The sequence below is a fragment of the Camelina sativa genome, chromosome 5 (genome assembly GCF_000633955.1).
Source record: "Camelina sativa cultivar DH55 chromosome 5, Cs, whole genome shotgun sequence".
NCBI classification, from domain to species: Eukaryota; Viridiplantae; Streptophyta; class Magnoliopsida; order Brassicales; family Brassicaceae; genus Camelina; species Camelina sativa.
This window is the reverse complement of record NC_025689.1, coordinates 1,860,384-1,886,534: the sequence shown is the minus strand read 5'-3', so window position 1 is coordinate 1,886,534 and position 26,151 is coordinate 1,860,384. Positions and strand designations below refer to the sequence as shown.

At 36.5% G+C, this 26,151-nt stretch overlaps 8 protein-coding genes and 2 long non-coding RNA genes across 12 annotated transcripts; 6 read left to right on the top strand and 4 right to left on the bottom strand.

Moving 5' to 3' along the window:
* On the top strand, positions 2,784-3,792 carry LOC104784902 (VQ motif-containing protein 18-like). Its single transcript, XM_010510004.1, has one exon. The coding sequence runs from the start codon at positions 2,885-2,887 to the stop codon at positions 3,413-3,415; it is 531 nt and encodes a 176-aa protein (XP_010508306.1). The 5' UTR covers positions 2,784-2,884; the 3' UTR covers positions 3,416-3,792.
* Positions 4,877-9,320, top strand: LOC104784901 (citrate synthase 4, mitochondrial). 2 transcript variants are annotated; one of them, XM_010510003.2, is made up of 20 exons: positions 4,877-4,996; positions 5,247-5,315; positions 5,420-5,482; positions 5,699-5,740; positions 5,899-5,964; positions 6,049-6,114; positions 6,234-6,347; positions 6,439-6,502; positions 6,673-6,755; positions 6,881-6,930; positions 7,011-7,088; positions 7,233-7,361; positions 7,480-7,522; positions 7,625-7,711; positions 7,881-7,982; positions 8,260-8,367; positions 8,447-8,497; positions 8,676-8,749; positions 8,835-8,886; positions 8,983-9,081. In XM_010510003.2, exons 2-20 carry the CDS (start codon positions 5,265-5,267, stop codon positions 9,079-9,081), a joined length of 1,422 nt encoding a protein of 473 aa, XP_010508305.1. In that variant the 5' UTR covers positions 4,877-4,996; positions 5,247-5,264. The 2 variants fall into 2 exon arrangements, with proteins under 2 accessions (XP_010508305.1, XP_019101182.1); XM_019245637.1 differs by lacking the exon at positions 4,877-4,996 and having other exon boundaries at positions 5,265-5,315; positions 8,983-9,320.
* Positions 9,779-10,678, bottom strand: LOC104784900. Its single transcript, XM_010510002.2, has 3 exons — positions 10,524-10,678; positions 10,247-10,354; positions 9,779-10,163 (listed from the first exon to the last, which is right to left on the bottom strand). Exons 1-3 carry the CDS (start codon positions 10,584-10,586, stop codon positions 9,924-9,926), a joined length of 411 nt encoding a protein of 136 aa, XP_010508304.1. The 5' UTR covers positions 10,587-10,678; the 3' UTR covers positions 9,779-9,923.
* Positions 10,835-11,989, bottom strand: LOC104784899. Its single transcript, XM_010510001.1, has one exon. The coding sequence runs from the start codon at positions 11,815-11,817 to the stop codon at positions 11,062-11,064; it is 756 nt and encodes a 251-aa protein (XP_010508303.1). The 5' UTR covers positions 11,818-11,989; the 3' UTR covers positions 10,835-11,061.
* LOC104784898 (kinesin-like protein KIN-7O) lies at positions 13,267-16,006 on the top strand. Its single transcript, XM_019245161.1, has 14 exons — positions 13,267-13,373; positions 13,458-13,571; positions 13,677-13,758; positions 13,866-13,933; positions 14,021-14,095; positions 14,183-14,328; positions 14,431-14,533; positions 14,661-14,741; positions 14,827-14,895; positions 15,058-15,123; positions 15,198-15,377; positions 15,486-15,551; positions 15,644-15,748; positions 15,879-16,006. The coding sequence occupies exons 1-14, from the start codon at positions 13,302-13,304 to the stop codon at positions 15,996-15,998; spliced, it is 1,347 nt and encodes a 448-aa protein (XP_019100706.1). The 5' UTR covers positions 13,267-13,301; the 3' UTR covers positions 15,999-16,006.
* Positions 17,030-18,920, top strand: LOC104784897. 2 transcript variants are annotated; one of them, XM_010509999.2, is made up of 3 exons: positions 17,030-17,176; positions 17,322-18,372; positions 18,466-18,920. In XM_010509999.2, the coding sequence occupies exons 2-3, from the start codon at positions 17,525-17,527 to the stop codon at positions 18,770-18,772; spliced, it is 1,155 nt and encodes a 384-aa protein (XP_010508301.1). In that variant the 5' UTR covers positions 17,030-17,176; positions 17,322-17,524; the 3' UTR covers positions 18,773-18,920. The 2 variants fall into 2 exon arrangements, with proteins under 2 accessions (XP_010508301.1, XP_010508300.1); XM_010509998.2 differs by having other exon boundaries at positions 17,322-18,920.
* LOC104784896 (protein N-terminal asparagine amidohydrolase-like) lies at positions 19,007-21,578 on the top strand. Its single transcript, XM_010509995.2, has 9 exons — positions 19,007-19,330; positions 19,573-19,755; positions 19,859-19,923; positions 20,013-20,109; positions 20,224-20,262; positions 20,360-20,539; positions 20,689-20,867; positions 20,999-21,118; positions 21,233-21,578. The coding sequence occupies exons 1-9, from the start codon at positions 19,262-19,264 to the stop codon at positions 21,336-21,338; spliced, it is 1,038 nt and encodes a 345-aa protein (XP_010508297.1). The 5' UTR covers positions 19,007-19,261; the 3' UTR covers positions 21,339-21,578.
* Positions 22,422-25,171, top strand: LOC104784894. The gene is made up of 3 exons (XM_010509993.1): positions 22,422-22,899; positions 22,997-23,471; positions 24,040-25,171. The coding sequence occupies exons 1-3, from the start codon at positions 22,463-22,465 to the stop codon at positions 24,982-24,984; spliced, it is 1,857 nt and encodes a 618-aa protein (XP_010508295.1). The 5' UTR covers positions 22,422-22,462; the 3' UTR covers positions 24,985-25,171.
* LOC109133055 lies at positions 24,987-25,452 on the bottom strand. Its single transcript, XR_002037910.1, has 2 exons — positions 25,354-25,452; positions 24,987-25,215 (listed from the first exon to the last, which is right to left on the bottom strand). It is a non-coding gene; the product is annotated as an uncharacterized LOC109133055 (long non-coding RNA).
* On the bottom strand, positions 25,598-26,141 carry LOC109133054. The gene is made up of 3 exons (XR_002037909.1): positions 25,909-26,141; positions 25,761-25,829; positions 25,598-25,666 (listed from the first exon to the last, which is right to left on the bottom strand). It is a non-coding gene; the product is annotated as an uncharacterized LOC109133054 (long non-coding RNA).

Here is a 26,151-nt window from a genome sequence, read left to right as displayed (position 1 = left end):
TTTTGTATAAGGGGAAGTCTCCCAAAATAGAGAGCTTAGTTTATTCAATGCATAAGCATACATATTTATACACAAATGGATGAGAGTAGTTGTCTCCCTTTTCTAACCTAATGCCAACAGTTGTGTTGTTTAGATCCACTTTACATTGAACTACAGCAGTTGTGTTGTCTCCCACTTGCTTGTACTTCCAACGGCAACATTGCTTCTTCCTTGTGTCCGCTGAATAATATTAGTGTTCTCCTTGCAAGTTGCTTCTTCTTCAATGTCAACATGTGATGGTTGAGTGCCCAAAAGTGATTAAAACATCTCCTAAACGGATCTTTGGGTACATGTGAGCTTAACACAGTTGTAACTCCTCTTTGGTGCTAAAACCACATTTGAATGTGGTTTGAGTCCTTTGCAGCCTTTACACTGCTTCAGTTCAATAATTAGCGCATAATTAAAATCAAAAATACCATTTTCAGTTTGTTTAATAACATTAGATTTAGTTTATTTTTAATGTGTCTCTTATTTAGCCATGTCGATTTATTTAGAAAAATCGAAAACAGATTAACACAACGTAGTCCGGTGATTTGGATTTTGAAGGTATAGGATCTCTATAGTGTTTTTGGGATTAAATATATTCTATTATTCACGAGTAGCTAAAACTACTATATAATTGGATTTGGGTCTTCCTAATAGATAAATAGACAATTTTGAATGCGAGTATATAGTAAACAAAATTAATGAACTCCACTCTCTAGATATCTAAATTGATGGATGATATGATTTCTCTAGAGCTTTGCATATATATATTTGTTTTTAAGTAGTACGAATGTGTAGAACAAGTCTCTCAGTCCGCGTAATGGCATTAAATAATGACTAAATATATTTTTCCCCCCAAATATATGTTATTCACCTAAATAAATAAAAACATACAGCTATTTATCTGCACATATATCGAATCTTTAATATTTATAAAAACCAAACGCGCCAGTATCAAATATTGTTTTCCTTTGTATATAAGTTTGACTTTTGACGTTAATATAATAAAAAGAATAACTACCAATATTGAAAACATATATGACCTCTCCTTAATATCATATGCTACCGTTTACAAGAATTAATTAATCAAGGTCAAAACCATGAATTAGTGGTATTGTATAAGCATTCACTAAAAAAGAGTGGTACTAAAATTTTCACGCTTAGGCCAAAAGCTACATCGAGTATAGTTCAAGAGATCTTCCCTTCATGTATGTAATCTTGTTTTTAACAGAAAAAAAACAGTATATGTAATTTTGTAGAAATGATAAGCAAATATGCTTTAATTTGTTGTAACAACTATAGAAAAAAATTGAATTCGAATTCTACTAATTCGATTATCCATATGATCTAAACATGTTTTAAAAATAATAATAAACCACACAACTTACGTAAAGTCAACGGAGGTTAAATCCACCCTGTCGCTCTTGTTTGCTTCTTTGGCAAAACAAAAGTCAACTATTATTTTATGAGTTTGCACCTTTTGAATTTTTTAATTGTAAAGTTTGTATGTCATTTTTTGTATAAAATAATTCTTTCGTGCGTCCGCTTCTCTGTGCAAAACTTTAAATTCAAAAAAAAAAAAAAAAAAAAACCAAAACGAGAAAACAGAATTTTGTTTTTGCTTTCTTAAGCACACCATATGGCCTAATCTACGTGTCGACACCTCAAACATTAGGTTGTAGATGAATGATATATGTCATGTATATGTTCGTGTCTAGATACATAGATATGAAATTAAGGAGTGGACATTACAAAGCTATTCGAGGGAAAATTTTGGTTTTACTATAGCCTATATTCGAATTAAATAAGATGATATGAAAACTAATCATCTACTGGTTTCTTCACGTTTATCACCTTGGTATAGTTACAGATCTTCAATAAGATATATATATAAGAAAAATATGGTATAGAAAGCATCATCAAACCGAAGCAACTTAACTAAAGAAGTAGGGGATTTGATTTAAGTCGGTTTTCAAGTGACAGTTCCCTGAGTCAGATTTTGACCCCACAAACTAAAGAAACTGATATTAAAATTGCAGACGATTTTAGTTTCTATCTACTAATATTGTTATAAGTTGTGATAAAGTTAAATTCCACACACGACGTCATTAGCCAAAAGAATATAACGAAACTATCAATCATTTGAACATGAAGAGACGCCCAATATCGTAGATTCATATCGGTTAGACAAAAATGAAAATTGTAAAAGAAGTATACATGTATATTAAAACAGAAATAACACATCATATTTTAATAGGTTTCTACAGAAACTATAGGAAAGACAAATCCCAAAACAACAAAAGAACAGACATGCCGACAATTAACACTTTCACACACACAAATTTGCTACCAACGATATATAAATGATTCACGCTATCTATGCTTAGATAGTTTATTTATATGATATTTTGTAATATTATAGTTTAGATTTATGGTCAGCTGATTAATCACAAATCATAAGCACATATTATTTTATTTCGACTGTAAAATATAGAACTAAGATGTTCTCATGTAAAATAATACTGTATGATATACACACATAAAAACTTTATTTAAATCAAGTTGTTGTTGTGTGTCATGGAGGCAGGTCCATCCATAGCTGTTTCGTCCTACATCTTCTTTGTCATTTTCATATTCAAGTTTGTTTTTAATTTAATGTTATTGACTAACTAACAATCCGATATTTTACAATTTATATAACTATCTATATATATAATCACCCAACCGCCGCAGTATAATTATTCCACGGCATACGAAATATCCTTTTATTCAAACATCTCAAAGATCAAATCATTTCTCAAACGTTTCTAGCTAATTTCTGTTCTTTTGGGTTTCTATTGTGAATCGTGAGAGATTTAATATGGAGATCACTCAATATCAAAGTTTCAATGAAGGTTCGAGTTCTAGGGTTTCCATGAATAGAAACTCACAAGTAATATCCAAGATCAAGCCCAAGATTCGCATAATCCATATATTCGCACCGGAGGTCATCAAGACTGACGTCAAGAACTTCCGTTCACTCGTCCAGAGCCTAACCGGGAAACAAGCGGCCGGAGAGGCCAAAACCGGGAAAAAGAGATCTAAACCGAGAATTCCAGCGTCCCATGAACCGGCTTGCGGAGATCATCAGCAGGTCAACCGGCTATCGGGTTTCTCCGGTTTATTAGCAAACGGAGGAAACCAACAGGTGAAAGAAGAGTGGGGGTCAGGTGATCAGAGCACTTCGAATACAAACACTTACTTTGACCTAGAAGGTTTGATTCAAGATGTCGGAGAAGATTACTTCTCTTCCTTCCCCATGAGATCTTCTTCTACTTCACAACTCGAAGGTTTCATGTACAACAACAACAACAGCAACAACTTCGATACAAAGGGTCATAACTCGTCCTAATTGATAACAGTTTAATTCCTAGGGTTTTCAGGCTGATTCTGCAAAATCGTGTTTTGGTGAGATCTTTATCGTAACGACGACGAATAAGATCATATTTTGTGGGGGAAAAGGCCTAGAAGGTTGTATATAGATATCTTAAATTTTTGAATTCGATGGATACGACGAGAAACTTAACCTTTGGTGGACTGAATTTGCCGAGTTGAGGTGAAGAGTTTAACTTACGTGCAGCCCTTCTAGGAGAAGTGACTGTATCTAAATCTAATTAAGAGATATATCGTACGTCGTCGGTTAAAAAAACCCTAGTTGTTTATGTAACTTCATTGATGTACTATTAATTATCGGATGTGTGTATTAATTCTCTGGTGTGCATTTTTATATATATGTGGTCTGTACTTTTTTGGGGAAAAAGTTTGTATGCTAATTAATTAGAACAAAGATTGACTAGTTTTCGATTGTTATAGAGATATATATATATTACATATGTCAACGGTTAAAGTATACAGCTACAACTAAATTAAAATGTAAAGAAACAAGAATATTCATGTGTTCTTTGTGACAATATTAATGTCGCTCCTGGTTAAAGAAATAATTTAAACTCTGATATTTATTTACGATGTTGAAAATGATATATTACATCTAAATCAACTTTTTTTTTTTTTAATGTGATTTGTTTAATTTNAAGTCAACTCTTAGCGACAAAGATCTAATATCAAAATATGAAAATACCTGAGCTGATTATCTTTATCTTTGTTTTTAGTGACCATATGGAACGCAGCTCTAACCGAAGCTAAATCGTAGTGTGCACACAACACAAGTGCTAAAATGTTTAATTAGTTGATTCACGGCAAACAAAAAAAAAAAAAAAAAAAAAANCCCTAGCGTATAATTCCGGTTTACTGCTAGGAAGGATCCAGTGTTTCGGTTTAGTTTGGTTTGCCTTCTCAAAGTTCTCGAACGTCAACACTTTTTAATTCTTGTTTTGTAATGTTATAAATTTATAATTATTGATTAGTCTACCTTTTCAGTCATTACATTTTTTTCCTCTTTTAACTAGTCTAAACAGGTTTTGATTGCATAATATGAGATGAAAACATTGTAAAGGACAATTTCAAACTTGACTTTCTAGGTTTTTGGAAACGTTCCGGCTGCTTGAAAAGCTCATAACAAAAATAGTAATTATGAACAATATAATAGCAAAGGAAATCGATCTTAACCGAAATGAACCACACCGGTTCACTGAAATTGTATATGAGATCGTAAAGGACCCGTCGCATGATCGCATCTAATTCCAATATTATTCGATTTTGTTTTACCCAAAAGGCGAAAAGTGCACGGAACTGACCTTAATTATTCCGTATCCCGGTTTATTAGTTTGGTTTGCCTTCTCAAAGTTCTGGAAGGTCAAAATTGGAATTTTTAGTTGTTAACTTAAAACCTCCACCAGCTAGCTTCTATTTTACAAATGTCATTTGCTCACCTTTCGCCGTTTTAATTTGTACATCACACGCAGACGCAGCAGACACACAGTTTAGTTATTTTTTAATTTTTCTCGATCTCCATCAAGCTCCTCCCGATTCTCTGGTAAGTTTCGTCGCTTCTTCCTAGCAGTTTCTCATTTCCTTTTGGTCTTCTTCCATAATTTTCGGAGAATCTACTCCACGGTTTTTTTCTTCTTCTGGAATCTGAAATCTCCGGTGAATTAACGCTGATCGAATCTTTTGAGTTTTGATTTTTTTTTTTGATTGTTTCTGATTTTGGTGAGTGTTGAGCGCTTGAGTTTGCCACGGATCGGCTTTGTTTTGAGAATTTTGGTGAATACTGTCTGTCACAGGTTTTGAGTTTTTGGAGAATGGTGTTTTTCCGCAGCGTATCGGCCTTATCTAGGCTGAGGTCTCGTGTCGTGAGTATCTGAAATCTTGCTTTGTAGCTTTTGTGTGTGTTCCCGTTTTGATCTCTTGTGTTGTTAATGCTAATCGATTTGGTGATCGGATCTATGTTAACTAGGGGCAACAATCTTCGCTTAGCAATTCAGTTAGATGGCTTCAGATGCAGAGCTCTACCGACCTGGTAATTTTCTCCTTTCTTTTGTATGTTTTTCGTGTGTGATCATATAGCTTTTATTTGCGTCTCAAGCTCATCTTAAATGCTTGACCAACCTTCATATGTATGTTTGATTTATTCATAGTAATGTTTGAGAGAATGGTCTTTACTTTTCTGTTTTAATATTGTACCTGTTGCTTGTGGGGTCTTTTGTTCATTTTGTGTAAATGGTGGCAAATGCAGGACCTGAAGTCGCAGCTACAGGATTTAATTCCGGAACAGCAGGTTAGTGTAGATTAGACCCCCCTTTATATTAAATGAAAAGATGAACTTGTCTAATATAGTTCGGATGGTTGAGATTGTTCTTAAATGCTACTTGCAGTGAGTCTCTTTTTGGCTTTTCTATTTCCCTCTTTCCTCATACGTATTTTTCCGAATTTCAGGACCGTCTGAAGAAACTGAAGTCAGAGCATGGGAAAGTCCAACTGGGAAACATCACTGTTGATATGGTAGAAACAATGATGGTTTTACGTTTTTGGTTTGTTTTATATGATTTTCACGTTGCTCATTATATAATACCCTTTGTAATAAAGGTTATTGGTGGGATGAGAGGGATGACTGGATTGCTTTGGGAAACCTCATTGCTTGATGCTGATGAGGTACTGATAACTCTTTGTTTACAGTTATAATTACCGTTGAGTTATATCCTAGATATCAAGTTCTCATCCTTTCCGTTCTAAGTCAGTCTGTTGATGCAATTATCTTATCATTATTTCAGGGTATACGCTTTAGGGGCTTGTCAATTCCTGAGTGCCAAAAAGTATTACCTGCTGCCCCTTCTGGAGCTGAACCATTGCCAGAGGGTCTTCTATGGCTTCTTTTAACTGGAAAGGTGTGACTACTGTACATTTCTATAAGTTGGTCATGGGTACTTCCCTCAATATATCATTTTGTGATATTCTTTTTTACCCCATTTCTTAAAGGTACCTAGCAAAGAGCAAGTTGAAGCACTGTCGAAAGACTTGGCAAGCCGTGCTGCTGTGCCAGGTTTGCCTATTTACCTTCTGGCTCTGGCTGGTTGCAAAAAATCAGTCTGTTGATTCGCTCATCCAAACTTGTTCGACATAAATGTTTTGAAGAAATTGCTTGATAACAACTAAATGTTTTTTTGTTGTCTTACTCTTCACTCAATTATTAAATTGTATTCAATTATGCAGATTATGTGTACAATGCCATCGATGCCCTGCCTTCCACAGCCCATCCAATGACTCAATTTGCTAGCGGTGTTATGGCTCTTCAGGTGTGGTTCTCTTTTCTCATATAGCTGTTCGTTTGTTCTTGTTATGAGATGGTTTAACGCCTCTTTTTTTTGCCATAAGTAAACAATGTTCAGCAGAATGCTAATTTTCTGTACCTGATATCCAGGTGCAAAGTGAGTTCCAAAAGGCCTATGAGAGTGGAATTCACAAGTCAAAGTATGCTTTTGTAGTTTCTGCTCTAGATATTGATATCGTTTTATAGTAGCTGGCATCATAACAAAGATCTTTCTGTCTAGGTTCTGGGAGCCAACATATGAGGATTGCCTCAACCTGATTGCTCGTGTTCCGGTTGTAGCTGCATATGTTTATAGGAGGTTAGTGAAAAATATAAATTTTTGTAATTTTTTCATTTTTCTTGTAGCTTCTGAATTTTCTTGACTGATAGTGTACCCTTTATTGGAAATATTGTCATCCCTTGTTAATTGTTTGTATTTTACATTTCCACTCAATCATTGCAGGATGTACAAGAATGGTGATTCCATCCCCTCTGATAAATCTTTGGATTATGGTGCAAATTTTTCCCATATGTTGGGATTTGATGATGAAAAGATGAAAGAGCTCATGAGGCTCTACATCACTATCCACAGGTTTGTATTAATTTCTCCTAAAACAAGCTTAAATGTTTTGTGTTATTGTGGTCTTTAAGACTTATAAATATGCCGTAGCATGATATTTTGTTTTTCTATTGTTTTATTTTTGCTATAGTGATCATGAAGGAGGAAATGTTAGTGCGCACACTGGTCACCTGGTATACATTTCTTGCAGCCTCTCCAAGTTTCCTGTGAAGGATTCACCTTCTTAATATTTCTGATGATTCATCTTTTGCTGATAATAATACTTGTGCCTTTAGGTCGGTAGTGCACTTTCAGATCCATATCTGTCGTTTGCAGCTGCATTAAATGGTTTAGCTGGGCCACTCCATGGTTTGGCTAATCAGGTATTCTCTCTTGTCTATATCTTGGATACAGGTTAATTCTTCAATTTACGTGAGAGCTTCATGAGTTTTCTCTGTTGTATAATATCTAGGTAGCGTGTGATGGTTTTATGGTACATCAATAAGTTGGTGGGAATAGATTCTTAGTCTCTTATTCGTCTTGTTGCAACAGGAAGTTTTGCTTTGGATCAAATCAGTTGTCGAGGAATGTGGAGAAAACATATCGAAAGAGCAGTTGAAAGAATATGTTTGGAAGACATTAAACAGTGGCAAGGTAAAAGCACGAAATTCCTCTATATATTGGCGGTCTTTGCTTTATTGGCGGTCTTGAAGCCAACCAACAAGACTGATGAAAGTTTCATCCAGATAGATCATGCGAAATGAATTAAAACCTAAAAGTTTTGGTCTATCAGTCTCATAGCTTCTAGTAACTAATACCGCCATAAGAGATTTCAATAACTAATTTATTTTCCCTTCTCCTAGTTAACGTTGTAATGTTACGAGGACAGTGTACTAAATATCTCTGTTGACCCGTCATGATTTGTCTGCAGGTTGTTCCAGGATATGGACACGGTGTTCTGCGCAAAACTGATCCAAGATACGTATGCCAAAGAGAGTTTGCCTTGAAGCATTTACCTGATGACCCTCTTTTCCAGCTGGTACTTTCTTTTCCCCCTCGTTACTGTTGTGCTCTCAAAATTGTATCAATGTAGCTTACAAATCCTTCCTACTCTGTAGGTGTCAAAGCTTTATGAAGTTGTGCCTCCTGTTCTCACCGAGCTTGGAAAGGTAGTATCTCTATCTTTTCGCGTGTTAAATAGAGGTGTCGTTTCATGTAATGGAAAGTATGACACGCCTGAGATAATAGGATCTTTTTAATGTACAAGGCTTGTGAACTTCCTTGCCGATCATTTTCGAATTTGAATATATATTTACTTGCAAATCCTATGATGGCTTGTTGTTATAGGTGAAGAACCCGTGGCCAAATGTTGATGCTCACAGTGGGGTCTTGCTGAACCACTATGGTCTAACCGAAGCAAGGTAAGCAAGCAGTAGATATCTCATTTGAAGTATCATTGCGCCATAGGATAGTGCTTAAAATTATATAATGTTGTGCGTTTTATAGGTACTACACCGTGCTCTTTGGTGTCTCAAGGAGTCTTGGCATCTGCTCACAGGTATATCTATATTTACACAGTGCGCCTTTGTTGCTACACACCATCTGAAACATAGCTCAACATAACTCATATGCCTAATTGTGTTTTGGTTCACAGCTTATATGGGACAGAGCTCTTGGACTTGCACTAGAGAGGCCAAAGAGTGTTACCATGGACTGGCTTGAGGCCCACTGTAAGAAAGTTTCATCTGCTTAAGCCACCACCTGAGTCCTGAGTCTCGCACTCTCTCATGTTTACGCAAAAGCCGTTATGTTCCACACTGAAAAGTTTTTTTTGTTTACCTTCTATCAACAGAAGAACCCATTGTTGGTGTAGAAAATTGTTCGTTCGAGATTTTATTTATATACTTTGGCTTTGAGAAACAATTGCTTGTTGCAAATTTGATGTTTCGGAAAAACTCGTGATAATAATAAAATAAAGAGTTGTATTCAATTTGGATAAACATCCAACATCAATATCAGTCATGATTAAAAAACAAGTCTCTAGGTGATGGATATATATTTACTTGCAAATCCTATGATGGCTTGTTGTTATAGGTGAAGAACCCGTGGCCAAATGTTGATGCTCACAGTGGGGTCTTGCTGAATCACTATGGTCTAACCGAAGCAAGGTAAGCAAGGCATCTGCTCTCAGTCTCAGGTATATATATATATATATATATTAACACAACACGCCTTTGTTGCTACACGCCATTTAAAACATTACTCACATTCTCACACTATTCTCAATTGTGTTTGGTTCACACAGCTTATATGGAACCGAGCTCTTGGGACTTGCATTAGAGAGGCCAAAGAGTGTTAACATGGACTGGCTTGAGTCTGGCTGTAAGAAAACTTCATCTGCTTAAGAAACAACCCCTTGGTTCAAATTTGCATTTGGGAAAACTCAGTGATAATGATAAATAAAACAGTTGTATTGAATTTGCATAATAAACATCCAACATCAACAATATCACTCATGAATATTAAAAAAAAAACTTGGTCTTCGTTTGATATACATAAAAAAGAAACAAGACTGCAAAAGAGAAAACTGAGTTTTTACATTGGAGTAGTGTCCTTCTTATTAGGAAGCTGGTCATCATCATCAGCAGGAGCAGAAAGAGAGGCAGTGAAGTTAAGTCTCTCCTGAGTGCCAGCAGTAATAACAGGCAACCAAACATCAGCAGTGCCGCTAAGAAGCGTCTGAACTTGTGGATCAGAAGCAATAGCTGATGATATCATCTCATCAACATCGTCTAATTTGGCTGATAACTTATCCAACTCATTAGCTATATCCACCTGAAACATACACAACCAAACCTCAGATTTAACGTTACAGTGTGTTTCAGAAGATTGTGAATGAAGAGAGAGGAGAGAGAGACCTCATTGAGGTGTTGAGCAGATTTTGATGGGACTTTAGTGACTTCCAAACCAAGAGCTTCGATCTTAGAACGTAGCTCAACCTCTTCTGTGTTTGTCAATGATTCCACCTTCAAGAAATAAAAATCATCAATCGAGGCACCAAAATTAACATGATTTTAACAATTGATAGAAATTGAGATTAAATTGAAATTGAAATTCGAACGAACAGAAACTTGTCGGACAAAATCTGAGGAAGAAACGAATTTGACAGAGGATAAACGAAATCGAGATCGAAACCTGTTGAAGAAGACCGGAAAGAAGCTGAAAAAGCTGCTCGTCGGGTTTACCCTCATTCGCCATATCTGCTCTTAGATGTAATTACTGCTTCTGATGATGGGTTTTGTGTGATCGTGGGGTAATCTGATTGCGGCAGTTGGGTAACTTTGAAACAGACGAACGAAGGATCAAGGGAGCGGCGCGCGTGAATCTCACGGCAATAGTTGTGTTTTTTTTTTTTTTTTTAATTGTTTCTTTTGTATCTCTGACGTGGACTTTGACTTTTTCTATTCGGTAATAGTTGTGATGCTTTGTATATAGACTAGAGCAAATAAAGTCAAAAGGCTTTTTATTCAAAGGAAGATCATATAATAACAAACATGAAAGCTTGCAACAATTCAATGAAACAAAAAAAAAAACAAGAACGTCCAAATCCACAAGAAACAATTTGAACGAGTATTAAAGCATCAACAAATCCTGAAGAGATAGCTCGAGGGAAACGTATCTCATATGATTCAACAAGTTTATTTTTTTTTATAAGATAAACCTTGAGTTTTAATTAGATCAATTTGAGACAAGCCTTTCTCGCTTTCTTCGCTATCTTAGCTCTTTGCATCTCCATATGTAACTCTATCTGCATCCTTTCCATCTCCCTTTGAGCTTCCAACATTTCTGCTAACTCCGAAGCCGCTGACCCTCTTCCTGATCCTTTATTTCCACCATTGTTTGTGTTTCCTCTTGCGCTTCCTCTTTTTGGCTCTTCTTCTTCTTCTTCTTCTTCCTCCTCCTCTACCGCGCAAGAATGTAAATGCGCGCCATAGTCACACTCCTTGCAGTAATAAGACCAGAGGTTATCCGGTACAGTTTCTTGACAGACATCACAATTAAAGATCAAACCGTTCTGGTAAGGAGAACGGTAGAGCAATGTGAGTGGATGCGTGTGTCCTTCACGCTCCACGGATTCAGGCATCGACACACACCCGACATGAACATCGTACTGGCAGGTAGAGCAGTTGTAAGTGAATCCGGATCCATACTCACCGCATGCATCACAAGTATAAGTTGACTCGTACGGTGGGGCAAAAAGCAGGGTCAAAGGGTGATTCGGGTGAGCCTTGTGACGAGTCTCTCGTGGAAGCTCGAAACATGACTTGTGCAAGAAGTAATCGCATTCTGACTTTGTGCATTTGAAAGCTGCACCTACTAGGTCTAAGTCGCAGCCATAGCAGATGATCTCTTCTTCAACTTGGGCCTTGTGACCACGCAATGGATGGTTGTGGCTTGGATGCCTCACCGACGGTTTTCTTGCAGCCATTATAGCTTATATCTTCTTCTTCTGTGTGTTGGAGTTTTTTTTGGATTGGTTTTGTGATAAAGAATGGGATTAGTGATGTGTTTTGGTTTGATTATGTACCAAGTTGTAGATTATATATTACCTATATATATTGGGACAAGAATGTCAGTACGCGCTTATATGATGATGATACGATATAAACAAGATTAGTTCTCATTTGGAATTCAAAGTCAAGTAAAGGAACTATTCCTTCTTGATCCCATCCATCACGCCGTATAGTTTTTATTGTATTAGTAAATAGCTAATTGTAATTAAATATTATGAACTTTAGAATTATCAAGCTGGAAAAAATGTATACAATAGAGAGTTGACATAGTGAAGGATGTGAGGTCAATTAACTACGCTGAGTCCTCTTGCTATGAAAGTAGTAGTCACTGATGTCAAACGTCCTGTATAATTATAATAGAGATGATGCTCAAATTATCATAATCATGTTTATGATAGAATAAGGAAACACATTCTTAAAATAAATGTAATTTTAGGCATCATAAAGACTCTCCATTTACTGTATATGACCGTTGTAAATGTAATTATTTATATTGATGGCTAATTTATTATTGTTGTAACGGTAAAGGTAATTTGTTTCTTACCGTTGTGATCGATTCTCATTTTTTTGTTGCAGCATAATTGCAAAAAAAAAAAAGGAAAATTACTAGGTATGATTCGAGTCGCCTGATGAGTGAAGATGAATTTGAGTTTAGTCGAGATCTCTTCCTCAACAAATTGCAGTCTAGGCCCAAGGAAAAAAGAAGAAGATATGGGCTTTAGAAAATAACGAATGGGCTTTACCAAATAACAGTTCATGCATCAGCAACGTCTCCTCCAGTTACTTAATTTCCAAAACCGGTACGTGTCACATCAGGTTTATTAACCAACCGGTTTTATCCGGTCAATTTTTTTATTTTTTTTTATTGAGTGGGAAAATGAACGGATATTTATTAAATTTCGAATTTCGAACCTGAGTTTTACACAGTAGTTAGGTCTTTTTCTTTTTGGCCGGAGAAGGAAACCGGAATCGGAGAGATGGAGAGAATCCATGTTTCAGTCAGAGCAAGGCCAATTTCCAAAGAGGAAGCAAAGATGAGTCCTTGGAAGACCTCTTCCAACACAATCTTCATCCCGAATCATCCCGCATTCAAATTTGGTACTCTCTGTTTCTCACTTTCTCTTTTTCCCATTCTCCATCTTCATCTTCTTGTTTGAAATTTCTCATTTTCTCTCAATAACAGATAGGATCTTTAGAGAAGATTGCAAAACTATCGATGTGTATGAAGCTAGAACCAAAGAGATTGTGTCTGCTTCTGTTCGTGGTTTCAACGGTATGATAGCTGTTCATTTTTTGTTTTTCTTTCTTTTGCTGTAAAATTGTTAGATGATTCGGTGCTGGTTGTGTTGAAGGAACTGTTCTTGCTTACGGACAAACAAATAGTGGTAAGACACATACAATGAGAGGCTCACCTATTGAACCTGGAATCATCTCTCTTGCTGTTCATGATTTGTTTGATATTATATCTCAGGTTCCTATTTCAAACACTCTTCTTACTAATTTTATGTTCTGTAAATGTGGACTTACTTCAAAAAAATTTGGTGTTTTTTTTCAGGATGCCAGCAGGGACTTTTTGCTGCGTATGTCATACTTGGAGATATATAATGAAAACATTAATGATTTGTTGGATCCTTGCAACCGGAAGCTTCAGATTCATGAGAATCTTGAGGTATTTTTTTACTTATTATAGGTCTTGTTAGAAAATTAGTATCTTCTTCAACAAATTTGCTAGCAGTTCTGATTGGTTTTTGTTGTGATCTTAATGTCTTTTTAGAAAGGAGTGTTTGTAGCTGGATTACGAGAAGTTTTTGTTGATTCCCCTCAACAAGTTCTTGATTTGATGGAACTTGGAGAATGTAAATTTCTCTTTTCTTTCTCACTGTTCTGTCTCAATCTTGGTTTTTACTAGGATTATATTTACTGAATGGAGCTTCATTTGTGTCTTTTGGAATAATTTTTTCAGCTCATAGACATATTGAGGGGACTAATATGAATCTCTACAGTAGTAGATCTCATACTATCTTTCGGATGGTAAAGATAAATAATATATACTCAAACCTTAGTGTTTTGTTCAATTTAAGTTTGAGCTTTAAACTTACCAGATTTTTCATCTAACAGATTATAGAGAGTAGACAGAGGATGCAAGATGAAGGTGTTGGAAACGTTTGTGATCCAGTCCGTGTTTCTGTTCTGGTAAGATCTCCTGGAACTAGTTTTTTGTATTAGCCTTTTCTGTAACATGTTAACCCTATTATTATATATTTGTTTTCTTACTTGCAGAATGTGGTGGATCTAGCTGGTTCAGAACGGGCTGCAAAAACTGGTGCAGAGAGTGTTAGGCTGAAAGAAGGCACACATATAAACAAAAGATTGATGACACTCGGGACCGTTATTAAAAAGTTGAGTGAAGGAGTTGACCGTCAAGGGTAAGGTTTCTTTTTTGGGTCCAATATTGTTAGGGAACAGAGAGGATCATTAATTGTATATATAATCTTATTGGTAATTTTCAATTTCTATGATTGGATCAGTGGACATATACCTTATAGAGACAGCAAGCTTACTAGGATCTTGCAGCCAGCTTTAGGTGGAAATGCAAATACAGCAATCATATGCAATATAACACTTGCGCTGGTAATTTATTAATCATCAATTGTATGACATTAAGATAAGCTAGGCAGATAAAACCAAGAGCAGAGTTCATATTCTTGTATGTTTGGTTTGGTAAAACTAACACTGTTAATTTTTGTTTTGATGTTAGGTTCATGTAAATGAAACCAAGAGCAGTCTTCAATTCGCTAGCCGAGCACTGCGTGTCACTAACTGTGCACATGTTAATGAGGTAATATTTCGACTATTCTCTCTTATGTTTGTAACATATTTTCTGATTAAGTCTGTAATCCATCTATTCTTGTTTTCCAATACAGATATTGACTGATACTGCATTATTAAAGCGCCAAAGTAAGGAGATAGAGCAGCTCAGATCCAAACTTAAGGTACCTTTTCTAAACTGAACGCTTATATAACATTGCAACTAAAGATAGTATTATTGGAACCCTTGAAGATTCTGCATTTCCAAATCCATGTTCTTTAGTGTTCCTCTTTTGTATCTTGTGTTTTCTTGATGTAAAGCTGGCATCTTATTTATGCTTTCACAGATTGAAAACGAGTTAAACAGAGTTCAAAGGGAGTATGAGGATCTTCTCGTGAAATACGAAACCGAGGTAATAGTTTCTCCTTCTCAATATCAGTAATTCATTCATTTTTTGATGTCTAATTTGTCCTCACCTTTCAATAGAGAACCATCAGCGAGATACAAATTGAGTTTCTTAAGGCAAAGTTGGGTGAAGATGGTTTGTCTGGTGAAGCAAAAAGCAACCAGTTAGTATGTGGAGTCCTTGGAAATATGCACTGCGATGAGAACGTTGTAATCAGGGATCCAGAAGCTATTCTTGTTGTTAAGCAACTCATAGATAAGGTGCAATTCTTTCTTTCCTTACTTACAACTGGAACCACTATTTAAGTAGCTTTACTTTCTTCCATTTTGACTTGTTTTGCTTAAACTTTGATATGTTCCGTCCAAAAGATAGACAAGCTGGAAATGGAGAAGTCTTCATTGAAGCAAAAAGTTGTTGATACTGAGACTGAAAAGGTTCACCACTTTTGTTCTGCTCTCGCCTTGTACTTGATGGTAAAAAATTTGTGGGTATATGTAGCTAATGTCTCTTGATATTTTCTATTCAGCTTCTTTGGCAAGAGCAGTGTGCTGATTTGCAGAGACAAATAGAAGAATTTAATCAGGAAGCCCAAAAAGAGCAGGCATGTGGTTTCACACCATGTACAGATTCAGTTAGTACTCCTCTACTCTAGTTTTAATTTTTTTTTTAATTTTACTCTACTCTAGTTTTAACAACACCTTATAACTAATATGTGTCTTCAGATGGAAATGGTCTAACGTTAAAGTGTATGATGTATACAGATCGAAGTCAGGGGCTGTAGTGGAGCACTAACAGAAACAACAGAGGCTTCAGTTTCAGCAAAAATCGATGTTGATAAAATTATCGATGTTGATGAAATCATCTATCTTGATGACGACTAATGATGGAATTCCAGGTAAAAAATCATTTAGTGACTAACTTGATCTGATACCTTCGTATATATATCTCTAATATCTAATGATATCCGGTTAATATAACATAATGTCTATATTTTTTGGGAGAGGGGTAAGTTTGTATGTATGTGTCTCATATATGTTAAGCTTAAACTGATGAAGTAATCAAAAGTTTCAGTAGGAAAGACATGCATTGTCATAATATGATCAAATCGTAGTTTCTTTAAATAGCTTATCTTTCTTTTAATGTTTCAAGATCACCACCCTCATTCACATACAGTATGTGAATGGTTTATCAATCAGCTTATCTTTCTTTTATTCGCATATGAAAATAACTTTTACAAATTACAACAAACCCACACGTAAAAACCGAACCACAAGATTGGTCAAGAGCATCATATCAACATGGTTTTTTTAATCATAAACCCATTTATATCTCGGTTCCTCCCCAAACTGGATCACGGAAATTTTTATCATCTATTTTTCATATCTTTTGACTCGTCAAATTAATAACATCAAATACTATGCTACTAAATTAGTGATGTTACTAAGTTGATCCGGCAGAAGATATGTAAGAAAATTGATGATACCACAAAATTAATAATGTCAGAGATGTAAAAGAAAATTGATATTGGTACTACTAAACTAAACTAGTAATAATACAGGGGTCTTTTTTGTTTTTTAATATGTATATATGGTCAATTATTATATTTAGTTAAAAATAAGCAGTAATATTATAATGTTCTGCAAGGCTCATGCTATGGAAAATACATTTTTAAATGACCATTTAACAAAGATATATAAATTAATTAAATAAAAGGGAACGTTGTAAACCTTAACCTAATAACATAAATCAAACAGACAACATTACTTACTACAATTAAGTATTATAACTAACGCAACCACACAAACCTTAAACAGTCGGAAGACAAACCATATGTCGTAAAGAGAGATTAAAAAAGTTTTTTTTGTTTGGTTTAAATTGTCCTAAAAGACCTACTTCCCCTTCTTCTTCTACCTCTCTTCCTTTTTATTTATCGGTCTCTCTCTCTCTCTCTCTCTCTCTCTCTCTCGCCACCGATCATCACGAGAGCCACCACCGCCCTCGAAATCTACGTCATCCGCCGCTTCTTTTGATCTCTCTCTCTCTCTATCTATCTCTAAAGGTCTCTTCTTTCTCTTCAGAACTCATATGTGTCTCTGTTTTCTTCGATTGTGCGGTCAATTCTCTGTTTTCTTAATTTTCTTTGATAGGGGAAAAAATTAGTTCAAAGTTGATTCCTTTTGATTGTGTTGTTTGGTTTTATGTAGATGCATGCGTTGCTTGATTGCGGAATTTTACGAAGTTCCAATTCAATCGATTGAAAAAAAAAAAGCTGATTTGGGAGAATCGGGTGGGATCTATCAGCTATGGATCGGAAACGTTGAGATTGGTTTTAACCCATTTGCAAAGAGACGTTGCTGGGTTTTGATTGATCTGTGTAAATCTTGGTGCTTTTTTTTTGAGCTATATCATGAGCAGTAGTGTTCAAGGAGAGACAATGGATCTTGATTTGAATCAAGAACCATCTTCTGATTCCGAGTCTCCAGCTAGTTTGATGACGGAGCTTTCTCCTTGGTTAAATGAGATTGAATCTGCTCAAGAGCGGATTGAAGAACGCATAAGAGAGCTCGAAGCTATAGTTTCAAGAATCAGGGGACGAGAAACACCAACAACTACAGCAACAACAACACCGGCTTTGGTCTCGCCTAACGAACATAGAGATTCAACTGCTGGAGTTATACATGAGCGTTCTAGAGAGAGACTTGTGGAGAACGGCGAAAACAAGACTTATTTGATAGCAAAGGCATTGAACATGGAGAAGACAAGTTCTGTTCCTGGTGGGTTCTTTGACTGCAACATATGTTTAGAGAAAGCTGAATCTCCTATTTTGACTTGTTGTGGTCATTTGTTCTGTTGGGGTTGTTTCTATCAGCTGCCTTTGATTTACTTAAACATAAAGGAATGTCCGGTTTGCGATGGAGAAGTGACAGACGCTGAGGTGATTCCGATATACGGTAATGGAGATGATTGTGTTAGTACTAAACCCAAGTTTGAAGACTGTGGTATTACTCTACCTCCAAGGCCTAATGCTAAAAGAGTTGAAAGTGTTCGTCAAAAGATCATAAACCGAGGGATTCCTTTCATCCATGGGCACGATCACGAAACTATCGAACATATTAGGAGAACTATTGACTCCATAGGACTACACGCGTTAGCTCAAGGCGAGGAGTTTGGTTTGACAAACATAATAAACAATGGAGGAGACAATAGTGGGCAACAACAACAACAACATCATCATCTGGCTTTAGGACCTTTGAGGTTAATGACACCATTTGCTAGTTTCCCAGGTCTTGTAGTTGATACCTCGGACATAACCCCATTTGATGATGATGATGCTTTTGATGTTGATAGTTTTGTTGACACAACAACTAGTCTGAGAAGAAACCGTCGAAGACCTTCACCAGCGGTACGAGCCTCTGCATCATATCAGAGAAACCGAAGTAACAATGATTCTCAGACGATTTCGTTCAGGCTCGGTTCTACAGCTTCATCATCATCTAGAGGGTTCGCTGTTCCGAGCTCCTCCATTGCGACTAGAAGCCAAACTGTAAATCCTACTGAAGTGGTTACTTCGGGTACTTCTGCTTCATCTTCTAGGAGAAGAACAGAAGATGTAAACAATGGACCTCGGACCAGGTCTAGAAGGAGGCTGAGGTAAAACTGTAATAAAACCGTCGCCCAGAATCTTGTCTCCCTGTCTGATTTATTGCTGAATCTCCTTCATTACTAAAAACCACATTTGACACACCATGTCTGTCTGATGTATGTATGCACATTCTATGAGTACTTGTAATTTCTGCTAGCCTCTTAAACTTCTCTATATCATAGCTTCGTTTTTTTGGGAAAATAATTTATATAATAACTTAATTTCTTGAAGTGTTTGATATGAAGTTCAAGAATTCAAGATTTCCCAAGCTTATGTTTCTTGAAATTCATGGGGTAGAAACTTAAGGGTAAATGCGTAATTTACTATAAATCTCGTAACCGGGGATTAAACATCACGCTGTTTACTACAGAAACTAAAAACGGCAAGTAGTTATTGACTTTGATTTTTTTTTGTATATAATACACGACTTGTAAAAAAAAGTCATCGGCGATTGATTTAATCTTTTGTTATCGCCGTCGTTGAACTCTCTCGCCGGCGATAATGATCTATGTTGATGGAACACTAATTCAAGATGAGAGTTGTTCATCTTCCTTGTCTTCCTCATCGCAGGTAAATTTAGTTTTTTCTTCGTCGTCTCTCACTCACGAATCTCTCTATTTTAGGGGTTTAACTAGGATTTTGCTTATAAGTTTTAGTAATGTGGTTCTAGATCGTTAAACATGGAATTGGTTTTTCTCAATTTGATCTTTTTTTTGTTATCTAATGATAAGTTTGACTCCACAATTGAGTTTGAATTAGCAAAACTCTTAAACAAAATTGCTTACATACATAAAACATTATTTGGTGAACAGGGAAGTAGCTTGCTTCTTGATGTAATGAGTCATCCTGTGATAATCTCAGCCTCTGGTTCTTTTAAGAATCTTGAAGAAAGGAATGTTTCTTTCGGTGAAAGAGATTTAGAGAGCTCAACAAAAGACAGATATGTTTATGTATTCCAAAGCGAATTTGCTGTTGTGAATCCAGCGCTTGTTGATGTATGTTTTTGTTGCCTCACCAGTTCCATCTTTAAAGGGTAGTCACTAGTGTTCATAGTTCTCTAATGATTTTGTTTCTGGTTGTTTTATTGGTGAGAATCAGTTTGTTGGCACCGATGAAGCAACCACTTGTGTAGGGCTTGTTATCCGCAACAGAAAATCTGGAATGTAAGGACTGATCCTATATATGTTATTTAGAGGATAAGGCACAACCACTTTTTAAAAATTTAATTTTTATGGTTCATCTGAAATTGCAGGACGTCTATTGCACACATGGACTCTCCAAAAATTGTGGATTTGGGGTTAAGCCAGATGTTATCATTGGTTTTAGAGGATGAAGATGCTGATTTAGATGTACTTTATCTCTCTCCTTTAGATTTTATACCAAGTGTCTTTGAGCTTATGGTAATCATTCTGTATTTTACTTTTGAGTGCTTTTTTTAATAATGTCCACGCCTTTGTATGCAGGTACATATGGTTGGTGGTTATGAAGATGTCGACATAAAAGTGTGTACTAGAATTTTTTATATTTCTCAGTGTCAGTGTAGTTACTACTAAGCTCTATAAGTGTTATTAAGCTGAATGTACTGACTGTTATATGCAGAATGCTGATGGTGGTGACTATGCCAAACCAGAGGGTTACTCTTATCCTTTGTGTTGCAAATTAGTAGATACTTTCCAGAAGAGACGAGAAAACTTTCACATTCAAACCCTCTTTATTCTTGGGCACAATACCAAGTTGGATGCACAAGGGAATACGTGTCCCATTTTCAATGGATGTCTGGTTAGTCTACTTTTGTCTCCTGTTTATATTCTCCTTTTTTTGTTGTTAAAATACTGTCTTTCCAACTAGAACAAAAGAATTGCTTGATGTTTTTTTCATATGAATTGGTAATTAGCGTTAAGATGTTTCTTTGAAACCTTTTGTCTCAGGTGAATACCTCCACCGGTTCAATTTTCCCAGCCAGTTTCGACAGAACATCTAGATGTCCGGATGAGATTGTTCGTAGGATTCGAGTTTCATCGTCATGTGAAGATCCTAGCTGGAAGGGAAAGCTACTTGACACATATGACACAAAAACTGATAGATTCATTATACCACCATGCCCCTGGTAAAAACAAAACACTACTTGTACCGCTTTTCATATAATCTCATCGACCATTATATATAGGTCTTAAGTAAACACCTCTATCTACTACTCTCCATTTCAGTTTCATGAATTGCGTTTTCGTTTGTGTACAGGACAATGCGCCTGATTGAATATGTTTGGGAAGTTAATCAGCTTTCTGATGAAGAAATCCTCACTAATTGTTCTACCTCACCTTCTGCTGAAGGTCCAGACTTCGTAGACAACTCAAGAAGGTTCAAGGCATTTTCTATTGCATCATTATCTTATTATCTACAATAACACAAACGGAACATAGGAATCACGCGTCCGGATGATTCACATTCTCTTATGTTGTTGTGTGTTTTCAGGGTTTGGGAGTATTTACTAAAATATCCAGAGTGGAGCAAAACATTCCCAAGGAGACAACCACGTGTGTTTGAAAGGACTGCTGATGGACACTGGACAAAATGCTGACTTGTCTCACCCTAATCGTGACATTATCCACAAATCTGGCAATAAATAGCGGTTTGAGTGTATCTAACTATCTATCTATGATCTATCTACATTTACTTTAATGGAGTTATTTGCACCCGGAATGAATTGTATATCTGTAAATGGTTAAGATTAAGACTTAAGAACACATGTGATTCTTGGACGCACACGATGTTCTTTTTGACTTTTTCTTTTTTTGTAACAAGCATTGTAAGTTTGGTTTCTGATGGGACCGATCGGGTCCGCTAGGCCTAATTCTTTAGACATTCCAATTGCAAATTATTCAGATGCGACATATCACCTACGGATACGGTATAAACTAATCCGGCTAACTACAGTATAACTTATCCAATATTTGTATATCATATTAGTTAAGGTTTATCCCGGATTGAATAAATACTACGCTACTAAAGCTAAACACAAGCATGATTCGTAAACGTACTCCGACCTAACTTTCACCAACAAAGACGACTGAAAGCAATTCTATTTATAGTAAGTTAGTAACCAAATAGGGGCATTCACGTAAATGTCTACAGACCTTCTTTCTGAAGATGTTGAACGAAGCCTAACTGGGCCGGCCCCGCTTCTGTTCATGGGTTTAAAATTTACAATTTATAACTTCGTTTGCCCTAATTGTTTGAAAAAGGGAAACGGTCAAAGGATTAAAAAGCCGCGGTTAAAACTAGGGTTACGTCCTCTACTTTTATAGGTTCTATATTTCTTCTAACTAAATACTAGTATCTTACAAAATTTACTTTGGTATAAATTCCCTTATAAAAGAAATTCAAACTTCCTTTCATTGAATTGGTGTGTGTTAGTATTTAAAGCACAGATCTCATTGCTTGGATATAGGAAACGAATTTAATCTCTGATATTTTTTGATTTTGATTTGGATTAAAATAAGCTGAGTGAAAAAAAAAGCGAGCGAGTTAGACAAGAAAGCAACAATACAAATTTAAATATAAAAGTATTATTAATAAGAGGAAGCAAAAAAAATAAAAATAAAAAATAAAAATTTCTAAAACTGCGAGCGTTTTTGTTTGTGAGAGAGAAGAAAGAGTTTGTATGGAAGACACAAAAAAAGAGTTGAGCAAGGAAGAAGAAGCATGAACGTCGTCGACGATACTAACAACAACAACGAGTATACCTACACTGATGATTGCATCGAAGAAGACGATGATAACAACAACATCAACAACACTAATAAGGAGAGCCAAACACAACAAGCATGGGGCACGTGGGAAGAGTTGTTATTAGCATGCGCCGTTAAGCGACACGGATTTGGTGATTGGGACTCCGTCGCTACAGAGGTTCGTTCCCGGAGCTCGACCCTCTCCGACCTCGTTTCCGCTAATAACTGTAAACACAAGTATCGAGATCTCAAACGTCGATTTCATGAAAAAGAAAAAACCGATGCGGCGGCAACGACGGAGGAGGAGGACGAAAAAGTCGGTAATAATAATATAACTTGGCTTGAACAACTCCGCAACCTTCGTGTAGCTGAGCTCCGTCGTGAAGTTGAACGATACGATGTTTCAATACTGTACGAAGCTGTCTCTGTCTCTCCGTCGACGGATCTGAGTTTTTGTTTTTTTTTTCCGATTTTGATTTTTTTTTTTATTTGTTTTTTCTTTTCTTAGATCGCTTCAATTGAAGGTTAAGAAATTAGAGGAAGAGAGAGAAGAAGAGAAACCAGATCTGGAAGAAGAGATGATGAAAACAGAGAGATCGGAGAACGACGGTTCTGAAACTGACCACCGTGAGAAGGCGGAGGAATCTGATCGGGAAAACGGGTCGATGAACGAGTCGAACTCTACAGAAACCGTCAGAGAGGACGAGAGAGTTGGTGGAGACGAACCGGATGATGTTAATCCTGATCCGGTTAGTAAGGATACGGCGGAGGAGGAAAGATCGGTTAGTAGAGGATCGGAAGCGAGTCACTCAGACGAGTCTGGAACGTCGGAAAGGAAGTGGAAAAGGAAACGAAGGAAACAGGGTGGTTCCGATGAGATCAGATCGGATGATGAGAGTAAATCACAGCCGTTGATAGGTCTTCTTGATCTGATTCGGTCCCATCCGCGTGGATCTTTGTTCGAACGCCGGCTTCGGAGCCAGGTATCCTCATTATCTTTATTTTCTTCCTTTTTTTTTAATTTAATAATCTTAAATTAAATCGGAAATTATCTTAAGTTAATTCTTTTACTAATTGGAAAAGAGAGAAAAAAAAAAGCGAACTAATTCGTACCTAACTATAGAAATCATGCATAATCATAATTTAACAATATTCGTTCTGTGTAAAATCTTCTTACAAATCCTAATTTTGAAGAGATAATCTGTATTTTAGGAATATTTTGAAGAGATATTCCGTATATTATATGGAATCTTTAAATTTTTTTGAAACCTTTTTTACGTTTAGTTTTGGACAAATTTAAGTGAATGTTTTTAAATATGGAGAGAGAGAGAGAAGGTGAAGAGGGAAAAAAAATTAAGAATTTTAATATAACGAACCCCACTTCTTTCGTGGTTCACCGTTGTCGTTTTGGTCACTCAATCTAGTCCACGTGGCAAAGTCTTGGTGTAGCATGGGTTTTGTCGTGTCTCACCGACCCCGCTTACTCTTTTTTATTATTTGGGCCTTATGTTAGTTTGTAACTTACGTTTGTGAAGTCCATTAAAAACGCAGGAAGCTAAGGATTACAAGAGCATGGTTAAGCAACATTTGGACATTGAGACAATACAGAGAAAGTTTAAGCAAGGATGTTACGATTCTTCAACACTCACTTTTTACAGAGATCTACAGCTTCTCTTTACAAACGCCATTGTCTTCTTTCCTTTATCTTCCGCAGAATCAATGGCTGCTCACGAACTACGAGCCGTTGTATTTCAAGAAATGAGGAAAGAGACCGGGGAATCTGGTCCCAGGTTAATAATAAACCGGGAAGTATCGGCTATGGATAGTGGCAAAGCTGATGCTGAAACGTCAGACTCGTCTCTCTCTAGAGAGAATAAATCTTCGGCTCCTCTTGTTGTTTGTAAGAAGAGGACTTCTGTTTCCACTAAGGCGTCAAGCTTTAGCCAAAAAGAGGAGACGAAAGAAGAGACATTATCAGAGGAGAAAGAGAACATTGTGACTGTTGTAAGAAGCTCGAGACGGGCCAACAAAGTGGTTGCTGCGGCTATCTCTAACATTACCAACAAGGGTAAAAGCAAGAACAAACAGAAACAGACGGAGACGAAAACAAACTCGTCGAATGATAATAGTAGTAAGCAGGAGACAGGTAAAACAGAGAAGAAGATGATTTCATCAGATAAGAAGAAGAGTGTGGCTGATTTCTTGAAGCGATTAACGAAGAACTCTCCACAGAAAGAAAGTAAAGATCAGAATAAGAGCAGTGGAGGTGGTAAGAAAGATATTAAAACAAAACCAAGAGAACTTAGAAGTAGCAGGGTGGGTAAAAAGAAGGCCGAGGTAGAGAATACTCCGGTGAAAAGAGCCCCCGGGAGACCACAGAAGAAAACTACAGAGGCAGGAGCAACTGCAACCGCATCTGCCACGGGAAAACGGGGTAGGGATACCGGAAGCACGGGAAAGGACAATAAACAGCCAAAGAAAAGAATCAGAAAGTGAGATTAGAAAACATCTTTTGCCCCTTTGTTGGCTTTTCTTAAGATCTCAAGGTATTGTATATCCATAGCGTATGCTTTGGAGTATATTATCTTAATTCTAACATTAGAAATCATATTCTCATAGTTATGGATTAGGAAAGTGTCTTTTGGCTTGTTGGCATCAGTAATATCCATTCCTTCTTCTGTTATATTTTGCTCATTTCCACCATTTAAGTCCTTACAAAAGCTAGAGCTACAAAGACCAGATACCGAAACTATTCAATTGAACATATATCCAACAAAACCAAGATTAGGGTAGCACTAATCCCTAGTGTCAGCAAAAATTACAGTCAGATACCCAAAAAAGGGTTACATAAGTTGAGACTCTGACCTTAGATCTCTTCTTCACCGGCTCTCAGTGGACCTTACATGACACTGTGCCTTGGCAAAATGGCTTGATTTAAACATAAGCTATCGGCGAAAGGAACCTTCTGTACAAAAGAATAGGAAGGTGAATTTCAGTGAATGTATGTGATTTTGAGATATAAGCATTTCAGTCTTATTGCTCAAATGGAAGAATGTCACTAGAGGATAAAGGGCTTGAAGATGCTAAGTTCTTGGTATCAAACTAAAAACTTGCCGTTTTCTCCATCGGAAATATCTCCAAGTTTTGCTATTGCGCCCACAAGTGCATGCTCTTGCTCCTAGATCAAAGGTAAACCATTTGAGACTTTTGTATGTTTAAACATAAACACAAAATTATGAAAGAAATGATCTCTGTTGTTGTAGCAATCGAACCTCCAAAATTCTCTTAGCCCTTTCAACTTCTTGAGGATCTGGATTGTGTGCACGAAGAACCCTCTCCACCTATGAGAACCATCATTATTTGAGAAATAATCATAATTACCGCGCTGTAAAACTCGCCTAGTAATAAATTAATACTAACCTCTCTGATTAGGACATTTGTTTGACGGATCCGTATATCGTGATGTTTCTTCTTCCCAGTTCCATTTTGTGATGTTCTGAAATCCTTTCTGATAGTGTTCTTCGCCAAACTGCTTCCTCGTTGTGGAACACTGTTGGGTCCGGTAGTTCTATTCAGTCCATGACCTTGGCCATTATAACCATATCGATTACCAACCCCAGGATCCTCTCCTATCCACTCTATATCCCCAGGAGATATCTGTTA

Excerpts from the sequence above, each read along its gene's own strand:
- LOC104784899 (XM_010510001.1), bottom strand. The coding sequence starts at position 11,817 with ATGGCTGCAAGAAAACCGTCGGTGAGGCATCCAAGCCACAACCATCCA.
- LOC104784896 (XM_010509995.2), top strand. The coding sequence starts at position 19,262 with ATGATCTATGTTGATGGAACACTAATTCAAGATGAGAGTTGTTCATCT. Across the intron at positions 19,924-20,012 it reads CGCAACAGAAAATCTGGAAT|GACGTCTATTGCACACATGG; the intron begins GTAAGGACTGAT and ends CTGAAATTGCAG. Across the intron at positions 21,119-21,232 it reads TTCGTAGACAACTCAAGAAG|GGTTTGGGAGTATTTACTAA; the intron begins GTTCAAGGCATT and ends GTGTGTTTTCAG.
- LOC104784898 (XM_019245161.1), top strand. The coding sequence starts at position 13,302 with ATGAGAGGCTCACCTATTGAACCTGGAATCATCTCTCTTGCTGTTCAT. Across the intron at positions 13,572-13,676 it reads AGATTCATGAGAATCTTGAG|AAAGGAGTGTTTGTAGCTGG; the intron begins GTATTTTTTTAC and ends ATGTCTTTTTAG. Across the intron at positions 14,534-14,660 it reads GCAATATAACACTTGCGCTG|GTTCATGTAAATGAAACCAA; the intron begins GTAATTTATTAA and ends TTTTGATGTTAG.
- LOC104784900 (XM_010510002.2), bottom strand. The coding sequence starts at position 10,586 with ATGGCGAATGAGGGTAAACCCGACGAGCAGCTTTTTCAGCTTCTTTCC. Across the intron at positions 10,355-10,523 it reads TTTCCGGTCTTCTTCAACAG|GTGGAATCATTGACAAACAC; the intron begins GTTTCGATCTCG and ends TATTTCTTGAAG. Across the intron at positions 10,164-10,246 it reads CTGCTCAACACCTCAATGAG|GTGGATATAGCTAATGAGTT; the intron begins GTCTCTCTCTCC and ends TGTATGTTTCAG.
- LOC104784894 (XM_010509993.1), top strand. The coding sequence starts at position 22,463 with ATGAACGTCGTCGACGATACTAACAACAACAACGAGTATACCTACACT. Across the intron at positions 22,900-22,996 it reads CGATACGATGTTTCAATACT|ATCGCTTCAATTGAAGGTTA; the intron begins GTACGAAGCTGT and ends TTCTTTTCTTAG. Across the intron at positions 23,472-24,039 it reads AACGCCGGCTTCGGAGCCAG|GAAGCTAAGGATTACAAGAG; the intron begins GTATCCTCATTA and ends TTAAAAACGCAG.
- LOC104784902 (XM_010510004.1), top strand. The coding sequence starts at position 2,885 with ATGGAGATCACTCAATATCAAAGTTTCAATGAAGGTTCGAGTTCTAGG.
- LOC104784897 (XM_010509998.2), top strand. The coding sequence starts at position 17,525 with ATGAGCAGTAGTGTTCAAGGAGAGACAATGGATCTTGATTTGAATCAA.
- LOC104784901 (XM_019245637.1), top strand. The coding sequence starts at position 5,265 with ATGGTGTTTTTCCGCAGCGTATCGGCCTTATCTAGGCTGAGGTCTCGT. Across the intron at positions 5,741-5,898 it reads ATTTAATTCCGGAACAGCAG|GACCGTCTGAAGAAACTGAA; the intron begins GTTAGTGTAGAT and ends TCCGAATTTCAG. Across the intron at positions 5,965-6,048 it reads GAAACATCACTGTTGATATG|GTTATTGGTGGGATGAGAGG; the intron begins GTAGAAACAATG and ends TTTGTAATAAAG.